The sequence below is a fragment of the Artibeus jamaicensis genome, unplaced genomic scaffold (assembly GCF_021234435.1).
Source record: "Artibeus jamaicensis isolate MK-2021 breed Jamaican fruit bat unplaced genomic scaffold, CSHL_Jam_final scaffold_1689, whole genome shotgun sequence".
NCBI classification, from domain to species: Eukaryota; Metazoa; Chordata; class Mammalia; order Chiroptera; family Phyllostomidae; genus Artibeus; species Artibeus jamaicensis.
In genome coordinates, this window is record NW_026522029.1 from 14,652,161 (window position 1) to 14,675,966 (window position 23,806).

General features: G+C 59.2%; 1 protein-coding gene across 1 annotated transcript; it reads left to right on the plus strand.

Moving 5' to 3' along the window:
• Positions 1-24: 24 nt before the first annotated feature.
• On the plus strand, positions 25-23,487 carry ALG14 (ALG14 UDP-N-acetylglucosaminyltransferase subunit). The gene is made up of 4 exons (XM_037152998.2): positions 25-277; positions 1,496-1,647; positions 9,676-9,807; positions 22,868-23,487. Exons 1-4 carry the CDS (start codon positions 142-144, stop codon positions 23,096-23,098), a joined length of 651 nt encoding a protein of 216 aa, XP_037008893.2. The 5' UTR covers positions 25-141; the 3' UTR covers positions 23,099-23,487.
• Positions 23,488-23,806: the final 319 nt, after the last annotated feature.

Here is a 23,806-nt window from a genome sequence, read left to right on the forward strand (position 1 = left end):
GAACCCCGCCCAGCGCAAGCAAGCCCCGCCCAACAAGGCCATGGACGCGTAGAGTTAGAGTCACCTCAGCGCCCGTAGTTCCCGAACTACGACCATCCTCGGGGCTGGACAGAGGCCATTACGCATGCGTCGTTCCGTTGAATGGGGGCCCTCCTCATCCTGACAGCGGGCGCAGTGGTGTTGGCCGTGGCCCTGGCCCTGCGGCTATGGCTCGTGCTTCGTTCACAGGTCATTGTACCCCGGAAGTCTGTCAGCCTCATGGTGGTGGCCGGGTCCGGTAAGTATGGGGCGGTGACCGCCCGGCTGCGGTGGGACTACAAACCCCAGAGTGCACCGCGACTCCTTCCCGGGTCTCCTCCGCGCTTTGTGCGCATTGCACGCCGAGAGTTGTAGTTTCGCCGGAACAGACCCCCTCAGCCAGACCCGACCCCCCCAGCCAGACCCGACCCACCCACCCCCCAGCCAGACCCAGTGCCGGTGGGCTGCTGCTGCTTTAATGACAGAGGAGTGCCTTGCACAAGTCGGTAGCCTGTCTTCAGCGTATCGTTGTCTGATACACTAGTAGTGACCCGAGAGGACGCAGAAGCCTCTCGGTGCTAACGTGCGATTTCCCTGAAGAATATGCTGCCGGTTTGCATGAATTAGTCTAGGCATTTGGCACCTAGTTTAGGAATCACGATCAGCGAGGCAAGGTGAGCTGTCACAGTTAAATGTGACACGCGCCCTGGGCTAGGTCTGTGTCTGGTTCCTCCTGGAACCCAGTCGGCAGTGCGCCCCCTGCTCCGGCGCGACGACAGCCCCGGTGTCGCGAGGGTGCAGGCGCCCCATTGGTTCCACGTTCCCTCTGCTTTGCTCACCGTGTCCCCGCGGAGAGCACTTTCTTGCAGCCGTAGGCAAGTGATGGGGGCGGGGGGACAAAGAAGGCGAGCTCGGAGGCAAGCGACTGTCCCCCACTCCAGCCTGCGCTCTGACCCTGCTGCGCCCTCGTCCCCGCCACCCCTCGGACGCGTGCACGCCTCCTGTCCATCCTTGGCCCGCTCCTGTCTTGACACTCCCGCCCCTGCCCAGGGGCCTCCGCGCTCCGATTGCCTTCACCTCTGAGTCGCCTCCGCCTTCACTGGGGGTCTCCCCGGCTCACCCCAAGGCTTGGTTTTCCCTAACCGCTTGCGTTCCCCACCCCCGTTGTGATTCCCAGCCGGGGCACGCCTCTGTCTCTGTGTGTGTGTCCCACCCCCCACCCCCCTTCTCCGGAGCAAGAGGTGTGCCTTGCACTGCGCACGACCTTCCCCAGCACCTGCCGTGAGCGCTGGCTTTATGTTTATACATTGGTTACCCTCTTCCCCGCATAAAAGTAGTGTTCGCACAAGGGCACAGATTCCTGTTTCCAGTGGTTCCTCCTGCCTTTGAGAAATGCACAGACGTGAGTAGGGGCATAGCAGGTCAAGCGGCTCTGCCCCAGTGGCCTCCCAGGCTGAGGCTTCCTCTCCTCTTGCAGGCGGGCACACCACCGAGATGCTGAGGCTTCTGGGGCACTTGTCCAGCGCCTACTGCCCCAGGCATTATGTCATTGCCGACACGGATGAGTTCAGTGCCCAGAAGATACATTCTTTTGAACAAAACCGAGCTGACAGAGACCCCAGTACCACGGTAAGTGACCGTTTCAGTTTCTGAGAAGGTTCACGTTGTGTACTGGGTTTCACCTTCCTGAGCAGCGATCTCATGGCACCTGGGTTAGGATGCGGGCGTGGGGGTCAGGTGAGGAGCAAAGGGTGACTTCCAGGCCGGAGCCACCAGAAAATGGAGTTGCCCTCTACGAACATGAGCGAGACCCCAGAGGCAGCAGGACTCCACGCGGGATGTCTGTGCCCACCCCAGCAAGCCGAGGGCTGTGCGGTTGGATCCACGAGTGAGGTTTAGAGGGAAGCCTGGTCTGGGATATAAACTTGGTAGTCATGTGTCTTTGCATGACGGTGTGGACTTACAGTAAGAAAGTGGGTGAGGTCACCCAGGGACTGAGTGTAGTTAGCAGAACAGGACAAGACCTGAGCCCCAGGGCACTCTGACCTTCCAGGACAGGGAGTGTCACCGTCCCTGAAATGTCAGGCGCCACCCCCGCTCCTAACCTGGCAGGGCAGTCCACCCCCAGCCCCAGGCCTCCGACATGTCTCCCTCCCTCACCTCGTGTTGGGCACCATCTGCTTCCTGCTTGTTTTCTTCTTATTTCTGGCAGGGAAGGAATTCCCTTCCTCCCAGTGCAAAAATACATATTGAAGGTGTGTAGTACAGTACGTTTCTTACAGTATTTCAATCTATTTGTGGGAGGAAGGTTTTCAGGTTCATTTACACCACCTACCAGACCCAAAGTCAAATCCATACTGTAATTGCAGGCGGTTTTAGTGTGTTCTCTGCGTGGAAGTCTCTTCTGGACTATTTGGAGAAACAGCCCCCCACAGCCCCACACATTTTCCCCGAAGTAGCTGTACCCGCAGCTGTTAACTGGCCCCACACAACGCCCCTGCAGTTCGCAGCTTTGTGTAGCTCTACATGGCTGAATTTCCCAGCCTCTTCAAGGAAGCCAGCACATCTGTGCTGCTTACGAACCCGGGCCGTGGCGGCGCCCTGTGCCTGGCGAGGGGTCTAGTTCTTGCCACTCAGAGCACAACTCACACCCAGTCCTGGGGAGATGCCGGCCCACACTGTGACCACGAGCCCGCCCTTCCCGGAACCTCAAGACCCTCCTAGAAATCAGAGGATATGACTTAACAGCCCAAGCAGCAGAGGGACTTTCTCTTGTTTGGTTTACAACTTAAATTGATATGCAGTTATTCAGTGAACTTCTAAATGCTTTTGTTAGCTTGTAGGAAATGTATTTAGATGCTGGCATTCACCTGGTCATGCAGGTGTAAGCATGCAGCATATTGCAAACTGGAGTTTAACTTAACACCTGGTCATGCAGGTATAAGCATGCAGCATATTGCAAACTGGAGTTTAACTTAATAACGTTGCTTTGTTCACTCCGAGGTGGAGATCACCTCCTGTGTTACAGAAACTTCACTCAGGTTACTCTGGGTCCTTGGGTCCACTGTAGTTTTGTTAATGGTATTTAAAGTCTTTAGGTACAAGATTCACCTTATTTATATGTACACACAAGAATGGAAATAAATTATTGTTTCTGTGCATTATTTATCTATTTTTAGAGAGAAGGAAGGGAGGGAGGGAAACACCGTTCTGGGACCCGGCCTGCAACCCAGGCATGTGCCCTGACTGGGAATTGAACTGGCGACCTTTCCCTTTGCAAGGTGATGCCCAACCCACTGAGCCACACGGGTCAGGCCTCTGCTCACTGTCAAACTCTACTGTTAGCCCTCATTTCTCTGTGTAGTTTTGCTTTTTAAGAGAAACAGGCTTCTCTTGGGAGAACTCTCTCACCCCCACTGGAATAAAGCTATTGGAAAGGCAAGTAGCAGAAAGCTAAACAAAATGAAAAAACCCTGAACATTAGCTGTGAAACTACTTATATGAAAACTGACCCCTGTCGAAAAAGGCAACCATACATTGATGTTTCTCTCCCTCTCTCCTTCCCCCCTTCCCCTCTAAGCATAAATAAATATAATCTTTAAAAAAAAAAAAAAAAGAAAACATATCTTGCAAAGCCTTCTAAAGAAAGTGTCATTTCCTCGGCGATGAGCTCCAAAGCAAAGATAGCTGAAGCCACGCTTCAGAAAGATTGGGTGGGAACCTGTCCAAGCGGAACCTGTCACCAGAGCAGCGTCTGTGAGGCTGCGGGGGGGGGGGGGGGGTGCTCAGCCCCACCTTCCTTGAGGAGGAGGAGCGCTCGGACCCAGGCTGGCTGTGTCTCAGCAGATGTCCCCACCCCACCTCCGGGGACAGGAGGTAGGGGCCCAGGTGCAGGGAACCGTTTGGTACTAGACACATTGGACAGTATTTTTACAAGTTTCCAAATGTCCTACCATAAGTGGGGGTCTTACTTTAATTAGAGAAAAGGTTAAAAAAAAAAAACAAGAAGGCCCAGCCGGAGCAACCTGCTGACGGGAAAGGGCAGGCGGGCCGTGCCCTCGCGTGCTGCGGGGCGGGTGCTGGCTGTGAGCGCAGGGCACACGCACAGCCAGGATCAGCAGCCTGAGGGGCGTTGGAAGGTTTGCTTGCTGGGGGGCCAGGGTGTGCCTGCCCTTTAAACAGACTGCGGGGGTGGGGGCGGGTGACAAGGAATCAGGGAGATGGGCAGCAGGCCGGGGGAGCAAGGCCACCAGCAGGGGTGGGAAGCTGGGGGTGGCAGGATCCTGGCCTCTGCTGAAAGCTGGGCTAGTAGGATTTTCGGTTGGGGAGGGGGTGGGGGGGCGTGAAAACAAGACAAGTAAGCAGAACGTGACAGCCTGTGGCCAGAGCAGTTGTGAGAATGGGGCGGCCACCACGGACCCAGGGAGGCCCTGCCATTTCTCTCCCTTTTTTTTTCTCCCCTCCCACCCCAGAAGGGCCACTCAGCTTCAGAAGCCGCAGCCTGGGCCAGCAGGAGCTGATGGACTGCTGTCACTGTGGGCTTCTGTGCCTCCCCTACCCCAGTCGTTGTCATCCCCACGGGCTGCCACCAGGTGGCAGTGCACAGCAGAGCAGTGGGGCCGGTGGGCAGATCTGTGGCTCTTGTATGGAGAGTCCTGAAACAGAACCCACTTTCGACCCCACTTACCCGCTCTCACGGGGACTCCCGAGCCCAGGAGGAGTCGGGGATTCTCGGCAGGGCAGTGAAGGGAGTCGTGGGTGACGGCCGCTGCACAGAACCAGCTGGGAGAGGGCGAGACGGTGACTTCAAAGTGGGTGGCAGTGGTCAGTGCCCTCAGGCGTCTCACTGAACTGAGGGCACTGGAGCGGGTGGCAAGACCACAGGTACCTATGGCTTCGAATGTGGGGTGGGAGGGAGGGCAGAACCCCCAGGCTGGGGTATTGGGGCGGCTTCCCAAGAAAGATCGGGGTCCGACCCAGGAAGACAAAGTGGGGAGAGGGAGGGGAGCATGCAGGCCCCGTGCCGACCAGAGGAGGGCGTTTGACCAGAGCGGCGGCGGGAAAGTGGGGACAAAGTGGGGAGATTACCAGACAGGTTATACCAACGTTGGAAGCTGGAGGTCACCTTGGAACGCTTCTAGTTGAGGGAAGGATTTCGTAAGCGATCTGAGCCATTGAAAGGCTGTTCAAAGGGGAGGGATCGTCTGGTGTGTGGATGATGGCTCATTTTTGGTTGTGTCTTCGAACATTTTCTAAGATGACAATTAGAAAACAGTGAAGGCCGTTTTCGAGAAGTAAAGCTGAGAAGAGATAAAAGCCCCAGTGGAAGTAATAACCTACTGACATGAAATAGTTATTTTCAAAATAACCCAAACACGCATCCTCAGCACCGGTATTTTGGGGACGGGTCTCCCGCGTGTTGGGAGCAGGCTGGTTTTCCTGCTCCTTGAGGCCCGTGGTGTGGGGTTGGCGTCTCCCAGCCCGCGTGTCTGCCGCGTTTAGCCGGCTGCAGGGCTCATCAGCCGGTGGGTGTGGAGCTACTGGGACGGCCTCCCTCCCGCAACCCCCACGGCCACCACCAGGTGGAGCTCTGGCTCCACGCAGCGCCGCCCGGCCCTAGCTCTAGCACTCTGGGAGTCCCTGTTCTCAACTCCCCAGCAACTGTGAGAGAAATGAGTTTGCACACCCAGTAACTGAGTCGTGGGGCCTCCCTGCAGTTTGTAAGTTACGTGACGCAGCCCTGGTTCAACGTGAGTGCATCTCCAGAGTGTGGCTGATGTATGCATGCATGCACTTTTCCTTTTTTTTTTTTAAAGGGGAAGGAGAAAGAGTTAGAGGCAATGGGTGGTTGCCTCTCATGTGACACCCCCACTGGGGGGACCTGGCTTGCAACCCAGGCATGTGCCCTGACTAGGAATCAAACCAGCAACCCTTTGGTTCGCAGCCTGCCCTCAATCCACTGAGCTACACTAGCCAGGGCAACACTTTTCCTGTTTACAACGAACCGTAGCTGTGTTAAGACCAACACCTCTGACTCGGAAGCCCGTCCTGAGTGAGTAGGCGTCTAAAGAAGAAAGCCGTGGTGGTTTGTTGCAGACGCAGATCCTGATGTGGCCGTTTCAGTGACTAAATGATTGTTTTCAGAACAGTAAGTCACATAGATGTGTACGCAGCTCTGAAGTGTTTTAAGTGATTTAATGCCCCAAATTCCTTCCCATCTTAATGGTGCCCTCCCCCACATGGCCATGAGCTGGGCGAGGCTTTGCTTGGATCAGAGCCGGACCGATGGAGTCCAAGTAACTGTGAACCAACACTGCACTCACTCCGGCTGCTGGTGCTGGCCACCTCCCTGCTGGCGAGTGGCCCGGGGTCCCTACCACATGCCGAGCTGTAGCAGCCCCTCACCCCTGGCTTCATGCCGTTGTCCCAGCGTGAGGATGGACAAGGTGGCCTGTGTCAGCGTCTGAGAGACATGAGGCTTCTCTTCCCAGGAGCAAACACCTGCCTCGTGGCCTCAGCTGGGTGACGTTCCCTGTCGTGGTGGCCGGGCTCCTGGTTGTCCCATGTTGGTTAGGCCCTTCTGGGCCCACCCAGAAGTGGGAGCTGGAGGTAGGGGGTGAAGGAGGCGGGGTGAGCCCCACCCAAACCGTCGGGCCGAGGCTGTGGCTCACCTAAGGGAGACCAGGTGACTGGGCCCCAGACTGGGACTGGAAGCTGGGAGCAGGCCGCTAACATGCCTGGTGTGGGGCATCAGACTGTGCACCAGGGCCGTAATCCTTCCCGGAACAGACGCTTCTCTCTCTCCCTGAGCCCGGCATCTCCGGCCAAGGAATGCCTCCGCGGGCCGCAGGGGTGCCTCAAGGCTTTGACCTGCCAGGCCTGCCCTCACCGTGGCTGGTTGAGGGTCCCTGTTCTCACGAGACCCCCTTACTCCAGAGCGAGAGACCGAGGTCTGGGGAGCCAGGCGCCCCCAGCGTGACAGGCTGCTGGTCCGCAGGGCCCCGTCTGCAGCCGCCACGCACGCATGGAGACGGGTCCCCGGCGTGGTGAGTGCTGGCCGTCTCGGTTTCAGAGCGGTGCTGGGACCATCCAGTGTCCCGTTAGCCTGCATTATCCTTTGCGTTATTAAGAAGCCGCTATGAAAGAAAGCTGAAACCGCTTTGGGTTGAACGAAACTTTACCACTTCAGTTTTGACTTGTTTCCAAGAGTCCGCAGCGGCGAGGCTGTACATTTAAATACTCAACGTGCTGTAGGTTTCGGCGCGGTGACGGCAGAGGATGACGTCACAGACCGCTGCGTCGACTCCGCCGTGGTTTGCGGAGCCCTCGGGACTGCTGGGTGGTTGTTTCCATGGCAGCCACTGCAGCCCTCTATTTAGTCTGTCCCCAGCCCCGGGCCAGGACTGTCTGTGGTCTCCAGCAGTGAGGTAATTCTGGAAGACGCTCTGGAAGTCACAAGTTGTCACCCACTGTCAGCATCTAACTGGGTTTCACTTCGTTTCAGAGAAGGTAGAGGCCTGAAAAATTCATCCGCCCTCCGCGGTTTTACGCGTCAGCGTTTTCTCGTTGCCTCCGCGCGTTGGCTGGTGCGTCGGTCGAGGCCGTGGGCGCCGTGGGAGGCCGTGGGCACGCGCGGTGCCCTGGCCGTGGCCCTGCCCTTCTGCGTCAGGAGGCTGGGCAGGTAGACAGACAAATGACAGACACGGTGTTTCGCTATTTGGTAGAGCGAGACTAGGAGAGTCTCACATTTACGTTCCTCTTTCCTCCTCTTTTCTGCGCCTGCCCACTGTGGGGCCGGGTCACTGGAGGGTGGGCTCTGGACTCACTTTCCAGAACCGTGTTGCCACTGGGCTGCCAGGCGGGAGGGCAGAGCAGCACAGCAGCGCCTGCCGGAGGGGCCCCGGAGTCTGAGGTTCACCAGGAACGCAGGCGTGTCCCCAAGGCTCCGGTTCGTTTCTACTCCGTTTTTTCCCAGAAAGGGCTGGTGCGCAAACCTCCAGTGAGGAGCCAGGCACAGGGACGGGGGAGAGGAGGTGGGAGCGCGGGCGCCCAGAGCTGGGGGGCTGGAGGCTGCGGGTGTGGGGCGAGCTGCAGACAGAGGCTCGCACACCTTCCCGCCGCACAGCAGACCCTCCCAGAGGCAGCCTCACGCCCCCGCCGACCCACTGCCGCAGCCACTGCCTGCAGTGCACGTCCTCGAGAGCAGGCAGGCTCCCTGCCCGCAAGGGGCAGCTTCTCTTGAGGCCCGAGGGGGGTGTGCGGGGAGTGTGCGAAATGCGAACCTGTGTGCTCCCTGACCTAGTGGTAACCCGGTGGGTCACCAGCCCCAGGAAGGCCCGGTCACTCTCCTCTCCTGCCCCCCAAGCCTGTGGGTGACCCTTCCACAGGAAACAGGGTGGCCCATGGACCAGTGGGGCCATGTGGAAATGACAAAGTGCACCTTTTGAGGGTGGGGCCGCCCGCCCTCTCGCTGCTCCCTGGTTTCTGGGAGGCTGGCCGCTGTGTAAGGGGACAGGCCGAACCCAGCACCCCCTCCGGTTTCACAGGAAAGCCCACCCAGGGCCACCCTGTCCCCAGCCCTGGACACTGAGCACTCTGCGCTGTGAGTGTTGGGTGATGGTCCCTCAGCACAGAGAACAAAGGCCCCCAGGACTTGGGTTCCTGGGACGACAGAAGTAGTAATACACGCTTGTCGCGGGTTTCCGACGTCGACCTGCGTGAGCTGGGAAACGAACCCGTCTTGAATCACCACCTGTACCGTTTGTGGCAAATGGGTCCCGATATTCTCCATGTAAACACTAGTATGTGTACAGGTGTGTGCCCAGGCGCACGTGTGTGTGATGTGTTAATACACACTGGACCGTATTAAACAAACTGACCCAAAACTTGCTGCTCACCTTAACCACGCGTGTCAGCCCGTCTTTCATACACGTTCGCTCCGTCCGTGTCATCTGTTACGGCAGCTCCGTGCACTTCACCGTAGGGACGTCTCCATCCCCGGCAGACAAGACACAGGCCGTTTCCAGTGTCCACAAAGGGTGACGCACTGCGCAGCCTGGGCAAACGCTGTCTGGCCGCAAAAGCGCCGGTTCAGAAGCAGGCACTTAAAATGCTGGTGGATGTTTCCAAAGACACCCCCCCCCCAGAATTCACCGTGTGCGGAAGGTCAGCGTCTGTTTCGCAGCGACACTGGGGGTCGGTGCTGGCCGGGCAGGTGGGGCAGGGACCAGCTGCCATCTCCTGAGCCGAGCAGTGAGCTGGCGCTCGGTAGGCGCCGCACTGCGCATGCTCGCCTGCCTTGGGGTGGTCGGTCCATGCGTTCGACCACAGTGGCTCTGGGTACGTGTCTCACGTGCTCATCCGTAAGAGCTCTTTGTACCTCCGCACGTTACGCTCTTTGCCTAAAACATAACTTACGGTAGAAAACTGTCCCCACCGTGTGGTCAAAACGGACTGAGACGTTTCTGAAACCCGTTTAGGAAACCTTCCGTCACAGCCCCAAGACGTGTGCTGTGTAAAGCACAAAAAAGCGACTTAACTCAGTTCCAAGCAGCGGGGGTGGGCGTCAGGAACGGTGCATAAAGCCTCGCACGCAGGGCCGCCTGCCGAGCGCCGGCGCCGGCGGCCCGCTGACTCGGTTTCTGCCTTCCCTTCCAGCATCCCGCATACTACATCCACCGCATCCCCAGGAGCCGCGAGGTCCAGCAGTCCTGGCTGTCCACGGTGTTCACCACCTTGCACTCCGCCTGGCTCTCCTTTCCGCTGACCTACCGCGTGAAGCCAGACCTGGTGCGTAGCGGTTTCCCCGGCGGCTCCCGCGGCAGTGCGCCAGGCAGACCCCGCCGGCCGGCCCGCACTGAGGGAGCACCGGTGTGCTCTGCTGGCGAAGGGCGTAGTGACCCGGTGGCTGAGGTCAGAGGGGCGTGCAGGGCTCTGGGGATGGCCTGGCCTCCGCCTTTGACTCCTCGAGTGGGAAGAGGGGCTGGGGGGGGCCACTCGGCTTTTATCTCACATTAGTCCAGCCCCCTCTGGGCCTCTTTCTTTACCTTAAAGCGAAAAGGGTTGGATTGGACATCTCTCAGTTTCCTTCTAACCAAATCTAACATTTTACAAGAGCTGTAAACTGGCTTGTAAACGTGGGAGGATGTTTGTAAAGGGAGAAGGAAGGGGGAAGAGAGAGTGGGGGTCACGTATTTCGACTTTACGCTGGACCAGTTTGAACATGTGAACACCGCCCGCTCGGCTGCCCCGCCACGGCCGGCTTCCCAGGCAGAGGCCCTACTGTGCCGAAGCCCCTCTGGTGGGGACTGAAGGTCATGATCACGGGTCTTTCTGCTCCACTGGGAGCCAGACCGCCCCACGCAGGCCTCCAGGGTCTGCCCTGGGTCCCCTGGTTGTCCTGTGACCTGTCACAGAGCGCTGTCTCTTTCCTGCCTCTGCGGCCACCGCAAAGGAGACCTCTCTCCTTTCGGATGGCAACACCGGCCGGGCACCCTCAGCTTCACCTGGTCGGTGAGCGCCGGGCCGAGAAGTCTGCGTCTCACTTAGGCTCTGTCCTTACCGCCCCAGAGCGTGTGTAAGTAGCAGAGCAGGTCGCGCTTTTCCACTGGAGACCCCGTCTGGGACTCAGCGCTCACGTTTGCTGAGTACCGTGCTCGTGAGGTTGGTGAGGCTGTCCCTCGAGTTTCATGGCTCACAGATGGGGCCCCACGATGCACAGTCACTTGCTCAGCACCCGTGCTGGGGATGAAGCACAGGGCTGGGACTGGGACCCCGGCCCTTCCCTGTCCAGACCCCTGGCCTTGATCACTGCGCCACCTCCCCGTGGAAACTGTGGGGGATGTGCTTGTCTGTCTGGGCCGGTTAAGACCCAACGCAAAACCCCTCTGAAACCTTCTGTGCACATCTCTCCATCTCTCTCTCTCTCTCTCTCTCTCTCTCTCTCTCTCTCTCTCTCTCGACTGCCGCAGGGGTGGCGGCTCCTCCACCGTGTGCCTCTGCCGGAGCCCAGGCCTGTACCCTGAAAGGGCGCACTGCACGCGAATGGCCCTCAGCCTCTTAGAAAAGGTGCGCTGGGTGCAAACGTGTTCGACCCCGAGAGCACCACCGCACCGGGCTGCCCGGGGGCCTGCCGCCCTCTCCGTCTCTGCTGGTGTCCCACCCAGCGGGCCTGCTGAGCGGCAGGGCCCCTTCGTCTGCCCTTCAAGGCCCCGGCCAAGGGCTCCCACCAGTCTTGGCCTCCCGTAACCCTTCCTGTGCCCACCCCACCCCCAGGGTAACACACGCACATCGAGCACCCAGTAACCTGGATTTTGAACGCTCTTTGTGGTTCACCGTCTTGCACCTGAGAACCCAAGGGTTCATCTGCTGCTGTGTCTGCTTTAGCTCCTCCCCAAAGTGGGCGTCTTCAGGGGCGTCTGGGGCGAGTGGCTGACTCCCCACTGTCCTGAAAACGTGCTCCCTCGGAGCAGTGTGTCTGTCCCAGGAAAGGAAGAGAAAGTGTAATTGCTGAAGTTGCTGATGGTCAAACTCAAGTTCGAGGTCTGCACATGCAGGTGGGAAAGATCTGTGAAGTTCCCGGGAGGCACAGGCCGTGTGTTTCGTGTTTCCCACGGCCCTGCCTAGAAAGAGGCCTTCCATGTATCTGTGGGACGACTTAAAAGAAGTGAGTGGACGCCGGGCACTGTGAGTCAGTGCAGAAAGGCGCCCGCTCCCCGAGTGGGCTCTTCTTGGGGCTCCGGAGCAGCCTGCAAAGCCAGAGGGCCTTCCTGGGCCTCGTGTCACCTGCTGGTGCCCCAGGCTTGGCAGCTGTTATGGGGACTGGGGCAAGGAGCTCTGCACACAAACAGGAACGCTGGCTTAATTTTTAATCGAGTAAAAAGCAAATTTCAGATTCCACACGTGTAACAAACTAGGAGAAACTGTCCATCCCACTTAACGCCCCGCCTCTTTGTCCGACGCTGAGGCCGGCGTTACCCACCGAGACGAGTCTCCGCGTGTCTGTTACACGCACACTCACTGCACATGAAAGGAGGCCATTCTTTCGTTGAGTCACTTTTTTCCACGTTTCTTACCCAGTGTGAGCTGTGAAATGTCTAAGGTCACGGCGGCCAGTTCCCAGCATGGATAGCGGCTTATTGTCCACAAGTAGGACGCTGTGATTTTATTAACTGGGCACTTTCGCTGGTGAGTCACCAACTGGGTGGCACTGGTCGCCACTGTTTGCCTGGCCTGTCACACTTTTATTGGCCTGTTGATTGACATGTGTTTGAAACATTAACGAGAGTCCGTTAAGTTCTTGGTGATGAGCCAGGACCCGTGCGGGAGCCTCGCTTCCCCGCTGCTGCTGGGGCCCTGCGTCCCTTTGTGCGGTGACCTTCATCGGGGCTCTGCTCTCTGGCGATCGGACCCTTAGGACACGTGCAGAGGAACCTCGGCCGCACAAAGGAGAGGTCAGCTGACCCGAGATGACCGTCTGCAAATGGAATTAAGGAAGAGTGAGATTTTCAAGCCAAGTCGAGTAAGAAACAATTGGCCACGGTCGTCTGCTGCTTCGTGTTTTCCAAGATGAACGAGATCAGACTGAGGGCCGCTCGGTGACGTCTGGTCAGGGGCTGTCCCCGCGGAGCAGCCCGCGTGCGCGGCAGGGAGACCAGGCCGGGGTTCCTGTTCCCGTTCAGCAGCCCCCGTGGGGACTCGAGGGGGCCGGCCCTGTGGGGAGCGGGCACGGAGTGTGTGAAGACCCTCCCATGTCTCTGGTTTCCTTGGGCTGACGAACCGCTTTCCCAGCCATGTGGGGTCCGCCCCTGCGCCCCGACGGTGGCTCGGTGACAGCCTGGTGCTGCTTCTTCCCAAAGTGACGTCTGTACTCTCAACGGCGTGGCCTCTGGTTCACGTTCCGAACGACCCCAGCGCGCAGTCTGTCCGAGTGGGGCTGGGCGTTACCCGCCCGAGACTGCTCCACGTCTCGGTCTCCCCTCAGGGGCTCTCCCCCGCCCGGAACCAGGCTTCCTCTCCTTGCGCAGGGGGCCCTTTTCCACGGGGCACACGGCCGGTTTCCTCCTGCAGAAGCCCGTGTGCCTCCGCCTCCCCAGTGCTCGGTCCTTTCGCTTTGCCTGCACGTCCTGGAGTTGTCCGGGCGCCAGCCCATCCCAGGGGCCTCTTCCTGCCCAGGTGGAAGCCAGCAGGGGGTCCCGGGTGGCGGGGCGGCACAGAACCCCACTGTGAGTGCAGCAGAAGGGGAAGGGAGCCTGTGGGAACGGGGCTGCTTCCAGAGGGTCTGCTGTGCGGCCGTAGCAGGCAGAGGACCTGGAGAGACTGGGCCCTGTGGGGGCGGGCAGCTGGGCGGTGCGAGAAGGGCAGGCTCGGAGGGCCTGCCCGGCAAAGGCACAGCGTCGGGGGCTCTCAGGTGTCCTGCGGGTCAGTAGAGCTCTGTTTGCAGCCTCTGAGAATCACTGAAGTGACCTTTTGTTCAGCGTGTTTCCAGTGCCCCTTTCTGTGGTCTGAGGGGCGCAGGGTAACGCGGTGCGGGCGGGGCTGCGGCTCTAGCAGCCCCAGTGGTGGGGGGGGGGCAGTGAGCAGCCTGGACGCAGGGCACCGGGTGCCAACTGCAAGCTCCCTGAGGCCTGACCTGCACCCTGGCCCCTACACAAGCACCGAGCCCGTGGGGGTTCAGTCCATGTTGAAGGGGAGGGGCCAGGGCAGGGGTAGGAGGGAGCAGAGGTGGCTGCGGGAGGCTTTGAGGTGGGGGAGGTGGAGCAGGAAAAACGCACCCGCAACCGCGCCTCCGCTGACTGTGCACCCGCCAGCCTAACCCCCGGAACTTCAGTGGGCGTTTTGACGGCAGGCTCCTGAAGTGACGGACGCCTCTCGCTCATCGTCAGCGCGGTGCGGCTGTTTCTTTTCTACGTTGAGAAGACATCCGCGGACGGGAGGCGGACCCCTCTGAAGTGCCGGCCCGGTGGCCTTGGGTGCATTCGTGCTGCGCACCCTGCCCCTGAATCGGGCCCAAAGCACCCTCGTCCAGAGTTGCTGTATTTTAATGCCCACAAGTCAAGGGGCCACTTAAGTTTTTTTAACTTTATTTAAAAAAAGAAAAGATTCCTAGTTAGTGTTTTCTAACGGCCTCTTGCCCCGCGCACGAGTCAGCGGGTGGAAGGTTTCTGTCCCCAAGGAAACGCTTCCTCTGTGGGCGGCTGCGCTGGGGCCATCTCTGTCTCTCCCGGTATAATTCCTGCCCATGCAGCGGGACACCTCCTGGCCGTGGCTTTCCCTTCCCGGCTCCGTCAGCCGCGCAGAGAGCTGCCCTCCGTGTGAGACCCCAGCTGCACCGGGACAGCGTCTCCTGAGGGGACCCTCCCCGTCCCCCGCAGCGCCAGCTGGGCCAGCTCTGGCCTCCCCCGGGCCCAGCAGCGAGGCCTGCACACCTGTCCGACAGGACCTGCAGGCGGGGCCAGGGAAACCGTGACCACCGTGGATTTACTAGGGACCGGCGAACACCTCACAAATTCCACCACATGGCTCACTGGGTGAGACGTGTTAGCATCCTGCTGGGGGAGCGAGGGGGTCTCGGTTAAAACGTCAGGAGCGCAGCAGGTGCTGCACGCTCTTCAAACAGCAAGGAGCTCCCCGCCGACCAGGCTCGGCCTCGCGGAGGGAGCGGGTGGTGGCAGGCCTGACGTGGCGTCAGACGTGGCGTCTGACGTCAGGGCGTGACGTCAGAACTGACGTGGTTTGGACTTCTGCCGAGAAGGATGGAGCCTGCCGTGCGGCCGGCGGAGTTTGCAAAGGGCAGTGCATTCCACGTGTTAGCTCCACACCGTGTGGCCTGCTTGGTCTTCCCGGTTCCCCGTTTGCTGCGTCCGTCAGACCTTGGACACAGCGTTTTCTAACGCACGTGCGCAGCCACCGCTGTGGAGGCAGTTTGCCGTTGGGGCTGAGTCACTGCCCTTGCTCCCGCAGACGCCTCTGAACGTGCGGGTCGCCCCGCCGTCCTTCCTTCGGTGGGTTGTGTCCTCCTCCTCCGGGTCCCACCGTGAGCGCAGCAGGGCCCAGAACTAAGTCTCCTGGCTTCATTATTCCTGCCCGTGCGGCCGAGCCCCGGGCCAGGCGCTCAGATGGGCCTTCGACTAGCGGCTGGGCTGTGTCTGCCCCTCCCCCCTCCTAGACCCCACGGACGGGGGAGCCGCCCCTGGGTCATCGCAGGGCCCCTCCCTCCCGTCAGGCGGGGCAGGTGCGGGGGTGTCCTTCTGGGCACCGAGAGCCCGGGGACTGGGAGCCCGCCCTCAAGAGTGCCACCACAGCCGTGCGCGGTCCTCAGGCAGAGTCAGCGACACCATGTCCCCGTGGTCAAGTTGCGCGATTCGGTCGGGGAGTCCGGAGGTCAGAGATGCTGCGGCTTCTGCTTTGTTTTCGTGTGACTCTTCAGGGAGGACGACTTAAAGGCCTGCCATCGGGGTTCAGACGACTGGTGGGAATAATAAGTGCGGCCGTCAGATCCAGCTGGGGACCCGACGGTGCCCAGAGACTCCGGCCGGGCCGGCCCCTCAGACCAGTGAGCCGGGCTGGCTCTTTTCCGTCCGCACAGCCAGCGCAGATTGGGGGGGGGGGGGGGTCTAATTGTTGGCAAAGCCCGGAGAAGGCGAAGGCGGGGGAGGCAGAGGAGGGCCCTCCCTGCTCCCGCCTTGGTGGGGAAGCCCCCGGCCCCCACAGCAGGTGCGACGGCAGCTGCAGGGCTTTCCTGGGTGTCCTCTGCCACCTCTCATCCCTCGGCGCCGGGCTTTTTATCCTGAGGGGCTGTTGGACTCCGTCCACTGTTCCCCCCACCTGTTGACGGGCTCCTGTGATTTCATCTTCAGCTTGTGGGTGTGGCAGACGACATCAGTCGATTTTCGCGCGCAGGGCCAGCCCGGCGGCATTTGTGGGGCCGGTCACCTGGTGACAGCGCGTGTCGCCCTGCTGAGCTGTTGTGAGGTTGCCTGTGGACCGGCCTGTCTGGCTGCCTCGCATCCCGGGAATCGCGGTATTTTCCCTTTCGACTGGCTTATTTCGTTTGGCATGAAGTTTTCGGGAGGTACAGATGGCACGTTGTATGTGCGGATTTCATTCCTGTTTAAGGCGGAGCCAGCCCGGTCCCCCGCAGGGCTGCGGCCTCGGCACAGCTCGGCGAGCGTGGGGCGCCTGGCGGGCACCAGCCTCTAGAGAATCGGTCGTTCTGGAGCCCGCTAGGTCTCTCCTCCTCCCTCCTCTTCCCGAACCCAATTTGGTCATTTTCTCCACTTCACTCCTCCCCTTCTTAAAAAGAAAAAGTGGGCACCCGGTCCCGAAGCCCCCCATTCCCAGCCGGCACGGCCGAGCCCCCCCACACCAGCCGGGCGCCCACCTGGCCCCTTGCAGGCATGGAGCCGTCTCACCCCCACTGCAGCCCAGGACCCCGTTTCCCGCCCCGCGGTCCCCGTTCTGTGGGTCAGAGAGCTGGGGTGTAAGGAGAAAACTGGCCTGGCCGAAGGCGATGGCAGCCAAGGGCCTGGGGCGGCCGCGTCCATACCGAGCACGGCCCTGCGCTGCCTTCTGAGTTGAGGCTGCAGGGCTCACAGAGACGTGTCCCAGCGAGTCACACGGACGGACACCCGGGGCGGACGCCCGAGTCACAACACGGCCCTGCGGGCTTGCCTGTCCTCAGGGCACGTTCAGGGTCAGCGCCTGTCCCGGGTTGGTGCCGCGCCCCACTGCCCCCGTCTCCCCGGCCGGCGGGAGCCCCGTGTGGTGGGGCCAGCTCTGTCTCAGACTCAGGCCCGGGGTGTGGCCAAGGGCCCGGCGAGCGGATTCCAGGCTGCCGGCCATCGGACGCGGGAAGGGGAGCTGCCCCTGGTTCAGGTAACCCCGCTTTCCACCCCAGGCTGAGCTGCAGGGGGCAGGGGTCTGTTCCGCTGCCGCCACGCCCCCTCCCAGGAGGCTCTGGGGCGAGGACCTGCCAACCTGCGGCCCAGCAGTGCCCCGAGCAGGGCTGAGAGGGGGGCTGCTGTGGCTCTGAGAGCCCGGCCCCCAGCGACCAGGCGGAGGTGCCCTGCTGCCGCTGCGGCCAGAGGAGCCCCCCCCCCCCGCCGTGTCTGCCGCCCTCCCCAAGGCCCAGCAGGCCAGCGCGAGCAGGGTGCCCGTCACACAGCCCAGATGACCAGTGGCAGAGGAGAAGCTGCTTCGCTACCAGCCACCTCCCCGGGACCGTCCCCGCCCTGCTCCCCGCCCTGCGGACCCTCCTCCTCGCCCGGGCCTTGTTCCCAGGTCAGCCGGGCCCTCCAAAAGCCTTCTGTGACTCAGGCCCAACTTCTGGTCCTTGCACGCACTCCTCCCAGGGTCCCTCGCTTCCTGAGACAGGACCCGAGTGCAGCCAGGGAGGGACAGGCGTCTGCGGGCAGCTCCCCTGCCTTGGGGAGCTTCAGGGCCCTGAAAGCCCCTCCCAGTAAGTTCCGCTGGCCCGCGTGTCCCCACGTGGGCCCTTGAGGGAGCGCCGGCCCCCACATCTCTGGTTGCTGTCTCCCCGCACACACAGCCCCCTTTGCAGGAGCAGGTGCGGCAGCCCCTCCTATGTGCCAGGCAGGGTGTTCGGGCCCTGGGGGGCGCCAGGGCCGCCGGGGGCCTGTTCAACAGGCACGGTCCTGGACCAGACAGTCTGGCTGGGAAAGGGGCAGCTCAGGGTGTCGAGGGGCCCGAGGACAGCAGCACAGAGGCACGGGGTCTCTTGCTAGCGTGAAGGACTCCGTCCCTGACTGGACCGGGGAGAGCTCTGCCTCTGGAGGTGCCCCACGTCCCGCCTTCGATGCGCTGCAGGGCGGAGTCGCCAGCACGGCCGCGCGCACTGGAAGCTCTGCTGAGCCTGGAGGCCAGAGAATCCTTGGAAAACACCTTGGCTCGGACCAGCAGGGCCATCAGCCCTGCGAGTTGCTGACGGGGCCGGGTGCGGCCTTGGTGGGCTCCGCAAACGTGGGGGCCGTGGACGGACAGGAAACAGCTCGGGAGGCCTGCGTGTGCACGGGGGGGCACGTGTCCCCCACAGTCAAGGCCGGGAGCCGGGCGGGGCTCCAGGGAGCCGAGTCCTTCAACCATAAGGTCCCGGGCTCCCTGGTCCCCCCTGGGTTCTGTCTCTGTGTTTCTCTCACACACACAGGCAGGGTTGTTTAAAGATTTGTTGGCAAACACTTATTTTTAGAGAGAGGGGAAGAGAGGGAGAAAGACAGGGAGGGAAACATCAATTGTTGCCTCTCACACGCATCCAGACCTGACCCAGGACTGAGCCCGCAACCCAGACGTGGGCCCTGACCGGGAATCCAACTGGTGACCTTTCGCTTGGTGAGATGACGCCCAGCAGCCCGCTGAGCGTCCCCAGCCAGGGCCACAGCCAGAATCTTCCAGTGTCCTCACACATCCTTGCGGCTGAGAACAGAGGAATCCGAGGATCCCATGTGGATGGTGCGGAAGACACTTCTGCGTGCGGGTTGCCAAAGAGGAACTGCTGGCCGCCGTTGGCTCGGCCGGGCAGGGACGCGGTGCACAGGTGCCCGTGCCAGCGAGGAAGGACAGAGCAGATGTCGCCTGTGGGCAGAGTCCTGTCCTGGCTTTGACTTCAGCCAGTTCTTACTGTTCCGAGAGGATATTTATTCCCTGTTTTCTGTGGTAACCATTCCCCCGTTTTATCTGCTGAGAGGTTTCTCCTCCACCTCAGCCCAGTGGCAGGTTCTCTGCAGAACCTGATTCTCTACGGAATCAAAGTGTTCAAACCGTTGCCAGAACTGCGCCTTCAACTCCCTCCCGGGGTCCCGTCTGCCCTGCAGCGAGTCCCAGCCAGCGCCGGGCCTGGTGGTGGGTACAGACGGCCCGACACAGACTCTGGACGTGGGGCCGTCCCCTGGGAGCTGGCTGGGTCTCCACTGTGCGATCTTTCCTCGTCACCCAACGTCCTGTGGCCTCGTCATTTTGTCCAAACTCGACGGTGACAGCGCCCACCTTGGGGGCTGCCATCGGACTCCAGGGGTCACTCTGCAGAACGCCACGCCCAGGCGCTGTGCCTGCAGAGGTCAAGGGCTGCCCTTCGCCTCCAGGGACGAGCACTGGGGGCTTCGAGGGTGCCCCCACCCCAGCACCCGGCCCCCCGACGAGCGCCTGCGCCGGCCTGCCTGCTGCGGGAAACGCGGGCTACAGGAAGCAGACACCTCCCTGACGCGGTGGGAACCGGACGGCCCGGAAGGCAGGAAGCGGCACCTTGGCCGTGTGTCCAGGGGACAGGAAAGCGCTGAGGTTCCGTTTCCTCAGCAGAGCGCAGCAGCGGCCAGGAAGCCATGGAAACAGCGAGGGGCTGGCCTGGCCGTGATCTCTGACAGTGACGCAGAGCAGCCCTGGCCTTGCCATCCAGACCAGCAGACATCAGGTCTTGGTTTGGCCTCACAGCACCTGCTGTGCTGGAACCTCAGGGCAGGCCCCCGAAACGCCCGTCCAGCGTGGCCGCCGGCCCGCTCAGCTCTCTGCCAACCCCGCACCCCGCTAGCGGAGGAGGAGCCAGGCCGTGGGGCCTGCGGTGCGTAGGGTCTTCCTCACGTGCGTTGAAACTGCAGCTGGACGCCACCGAGCTGGGAGGGGACACAGGAGCCTGGCAGCCCCGGAACCCAGGCCCTGCGCGCAGGCTCCCAAGGGGGCAACACAGCCGGTCTCCCTTCCTCGTCCCACCCCGCAGCCATGGACTGCCAGGGCCACGCAGGGCAGGGCGGGGCGGCTGGAGCCCCTTGGAAGGAAAGCGCTCTTAGCAGTATCATTTTGGACATGTCCCCTCAAGCAAAGAAAAGAAATTAAAAAGTAAATAAATAAACAAATGGGACTACATCAAACTAAAAAGGTTTTGCACAGCAAAGGAAATGAAATCCTCCGCAAAATGCCCAACAAACGTGAAGAGATGCTCAACATCACTTATCATCAGGGAAATGCAAAATAAACAATGAGATATGGCCTCACACTGTCAGAACAGCTGACATCAGTAAATCCACAAACGACAAGCGCTGGGGAGGATGCAGAGAAAAGGGAACCCTCCTGCACTGTGGGTGGGGGGTGCAGACTGGTGCAGCGCTGTGGAAAACTGTGGGATTTTCTCAAAAAGGTAAAAAAGGAACCGCCTTTTGACCCGGTACTTCCACTCCTGGGATTATGTCTGAAGAACACAAGTCTGCGGATCTGAAAAGACGCCTGTGCCCTCGTGTTCACCGCAGCATTGCTAACGACATCCGGGCCGTGGGAGCCACCCAGGTCTCCATCAGTACACGGTCAGACAACAGGCAGTGGCCCGTACACACGATGGAATATTACTAGGCCATGAAAAAGAGTGAAAGCGGTAGAGAAGAGCAGCGCACGGCCGGCCACTGAGTGCTGGCCAAGCCGCAGGCCCCACGGCACAGGACAGGCGCCGGGGCACAGAGCGGGGACGGGCCTGCCGCGGGCGCAGAGCTGGTGAGGGAGAGAGCTCAGCGCGGACCCACAGGCTGCAAAGTGCGTGGCTGGCTACACGTCACATCTTGTCGAGGAATTATTCAAGACTTAGAAAAACTTAAAAAATCTGTTTTGGCCAAGATGGAGGCATAAGTAGACACACCGTGCCTCCTCACACAACCAAAAGAAGGACAACAAATTTAAAAACCAAAAGCAACTAGAACCGCCAGAAAACTGAACTGGATGGAAGCCCGACCACCAAGGAGTTAAAGACGAAACACTCACCCAGAGCGGCAGGAGGGGCGGGGACGGGCAGAGAGGACACGTGGCAAGGCAGCAGGCAGCGGGCAGAGCGGGCGGCCCCACATTCAAGTGCAGATAAACCGAGAGGAACCACGGGGCAGCGAGACAGACCGCAAAACCCAGGGTCCCGGCGGGGAAATGAAGCCTCAAAACCTCTGAGTGAAAACACCTGTGGGGGTTGCGGCAGCAGCGGAAGAAACTCCAGCCTCACAGGAGAATCCACTGGAGTGACCCACAGGGTCCTAGAACGCACACAAACTCACCCACCTGGGAATCAGCACCAAAAGGGCCCAATTTGCTTGTGGGAAGGGGGGAAGTGGCTGAGAGCCCAGCAAGCAGCACTGCTCCCTCTCAGACCCCTCCCCTCCACGCAGCGTCACAACGCGGGGCCGTGGTTGCCCCACCCTGACGAATACCTAAGGCTCCGCCCCTTACAACGTAACAGGCACACCGAGACAAAGAAATATGGCCCAAATGAAAGAACAGATCAAAGCCCCAGAGAAAATACAACTAAGCGATGAAGAGATAGCCAACCTATCAGATGCAGAGTTCAAAACACTGGTAATCAGGATGCTCACAGAATTGGTTGAGTATGGTCACAAAACAGAGGGAAAAGTGAAGGCTATAAAAGTGAATTAAAGGAAAATGTACAGGGAACCAAAAGTGACAGGAAGGAAACCAGGACTCAAATCAACGGTTTGGACCAGAAGGAAGAAATAAGCATTCAGCCAGAACAGAACAAAGAAACAAGAATTCAAAACAACCCTGGCTGGTGTGGCTCAGTGGATTGAGCACGGGCCTGTGAAGCAAAGGGTCGCTGGTTCGATTCCTAGTCAGGGCACATGCCTGGATTGCAGGCCAGGTCCCCATTAGGGGGCGTGTGAGAGTCAACCACATTGATGTTTCTCTCCGGATCTTTCACCTTCCCTTCCCCTCTCTCTAAACTAAATAAATAAAACATAAAAAAGAAATATATAAAAAGTATATAAAATATATATTTATATATAAAAATTATATATATATATATAATAAATAAAAAAGAAAAAAAAGAATTCAAAACAACTGGCTTAGGAACAGGCTTAGGAACCTCCAGGACAACTTTAAACGTTTCAACATCCGAATCACAGGAATGCCAACAGGAAAAGAGGAAGAGCAAGAAATGGAAACTTATTTGCAAACATAATGAAGGAGAACTTCCCCAATCTGGCAAAGGAAATAGACTTCCAGGAAGTTCAGAGAGTTCCAAAGAAGTTGGACCCAAGGAAGCAAACACCAAGGCAGATCATAATTAAGTTACCTAAGATTAAAAATAAGGAGAGAGTCTCAAAAGGAGCAAGAGAAAAGGAGACAGTTACCTACAAAGGAGTTCCCATAAGACTATCAGCTGATTTCTCAAAAGAAACCTTATAGGCAAGAAGGGGCTGGAAAGAAGTATTTGAAGTCATGAAAGGCAAGGACCTACATCCAAGATTGCTCTATCCAGCAAAGCTTTAGTTTAGAATGGAAGGGCAGATAAAGTGCTTCCCAGATAAGGTCAAGTTCAAGGAGTTCATCATCACCAAGCCCTTATTATATGAAATGTTAAAGGGACTTATCTAAGAAAAAGAAGATAAAAATATGAACAGTAAAATGACAACAAACTTACAACTATTAACAACCTAACCTAAAAAAATAAACACAAGCTAAGCAAACGACTTAGAACAGGAGCTGAATCACAGAAATGGAGATCACATGGAGGGTTATGGGGGGGGGGGGAAGAATGGGGAAAAGGTACAGGGAATAAGAAATGTAAAAGGTAGAAGATAGACGGGGAGGTTAAGAACAGTATAGGAAATGGGGAAGCCAGAGAACTGACACATACGACCCGTGGACACGAACTAAAGGGGGTGGTGATGTGGGTGGGAGGGGTGTGCAGGGCGGAGGGGAGCAAAGGGGGGAATGGGACAACTGTAACAGCATATCAATAAAATATATTTTCAGAAAAACTTAAAAAACCCCTTCTAACGTGTGACTATGTTTAATGCGAGATGCCTCGCCGAGGTACATGTTCTGTGTTTTAACCTGCCCTCCGACTTCTCAGGTGCTGTGCAACGGCCCCGGGACGTGCGTGCCGGTCTGCGCCTCCGCACTGCTGCTGGGGCTGCTGGGCGTGAAGAGGGTGCTCCTGGTCTACGTGGAGAGCGTCTGCCGCGTGGAGCGCCTGTCCCTGTCCGGCAGCCTCCTCCGCCCCTTCTGCGACTACTTCCTGGTGCAGTGGCCCGCCCTGAAGGCCTCGCACCCCGGCTCTGTGTTCCTGGGGCGGCTGGTCTGACGGGCGGAGGCGGGCCCCCGACCCCGCAGCCCCCACTGTCGGCCACAGGTGCAAGAGGACGACGCGTGTGTCATGACGCCCAGAGGACTGTTGTTGTTGGGAGTGGAATGTGGAACCCGGGGAGGCAGCCGAGTGCTCTTATAAAACACACGTTGAGTGGCTGGCGTGGCTCAGTGGACTGAGTGCTGGACTGTGAACCAAAGGGGCGCTGGTTGGATTCCCAGTCAGGCACAAGCCTGGGTTGCAGGTCAGATCCCCAGTAGGGGGCGCACAACAGGCAGCCACACGCTGATGTTCCTCTCCCTCTCTTCCTCCCTCCCTTCCCCCTCTAAACATAAATAAAATCTTTAAAAAAAAGACAGACATTAATAAACCATTCAGTAGTCACACCTCTGTGCACCAAACTTCTTTCTACATGGAAGAATCTCTCGCTGCCTACAAGTTACCTTCCGACTAGTTTTAGTCATATTTTTTTCCTAGAACTAAATGCAGACTCTCCGTGATTAGCAAAATTTTTCTTTCTTACCAGTATTCTGCATTGTGAAAGGAAGGTATTTCTTTGTGTTCGATCGGTGGGCTGTATTTCTGGAGTGGACCACGCGGACCCTTGGGAGCGCCCCCCCTTCCCTGCAGAAAGGAAGCGGCTTCCTGGCTGGGAGCTCCCAGCCCTGGGACCCCGAACCGAAACCAGCCTCCCTGTCCTCCAGT

What these genes read in the sequence shown, in the direction of transcription:
- ALG14 (XM_037152998.2), top strand. Translation starts at nt 142, where the DNA reads ATGGGGGCCCTCCTCATCCTGACAGCGGGCGCAGTGGTGTTGGCCGTG. An exon ending in CATGGTGGTGGCCGGGTCCG is followed by an intron (nt 278 to 1,495) that starts GTAAGTATGGGG and finishes CTCCTCTTGCAG; the next exon opens with GCGGGCACACCACCGAGATG. An exon ending in ACCGCGTGAAGCCAGACCTG is followed by an intron (nt 9,808 to 22,867) that starts GTGCGTAGCGGT and finishes CCGACTTCTCAG; the next exon opens with GTGCTGTGCAACGGCCCCGG.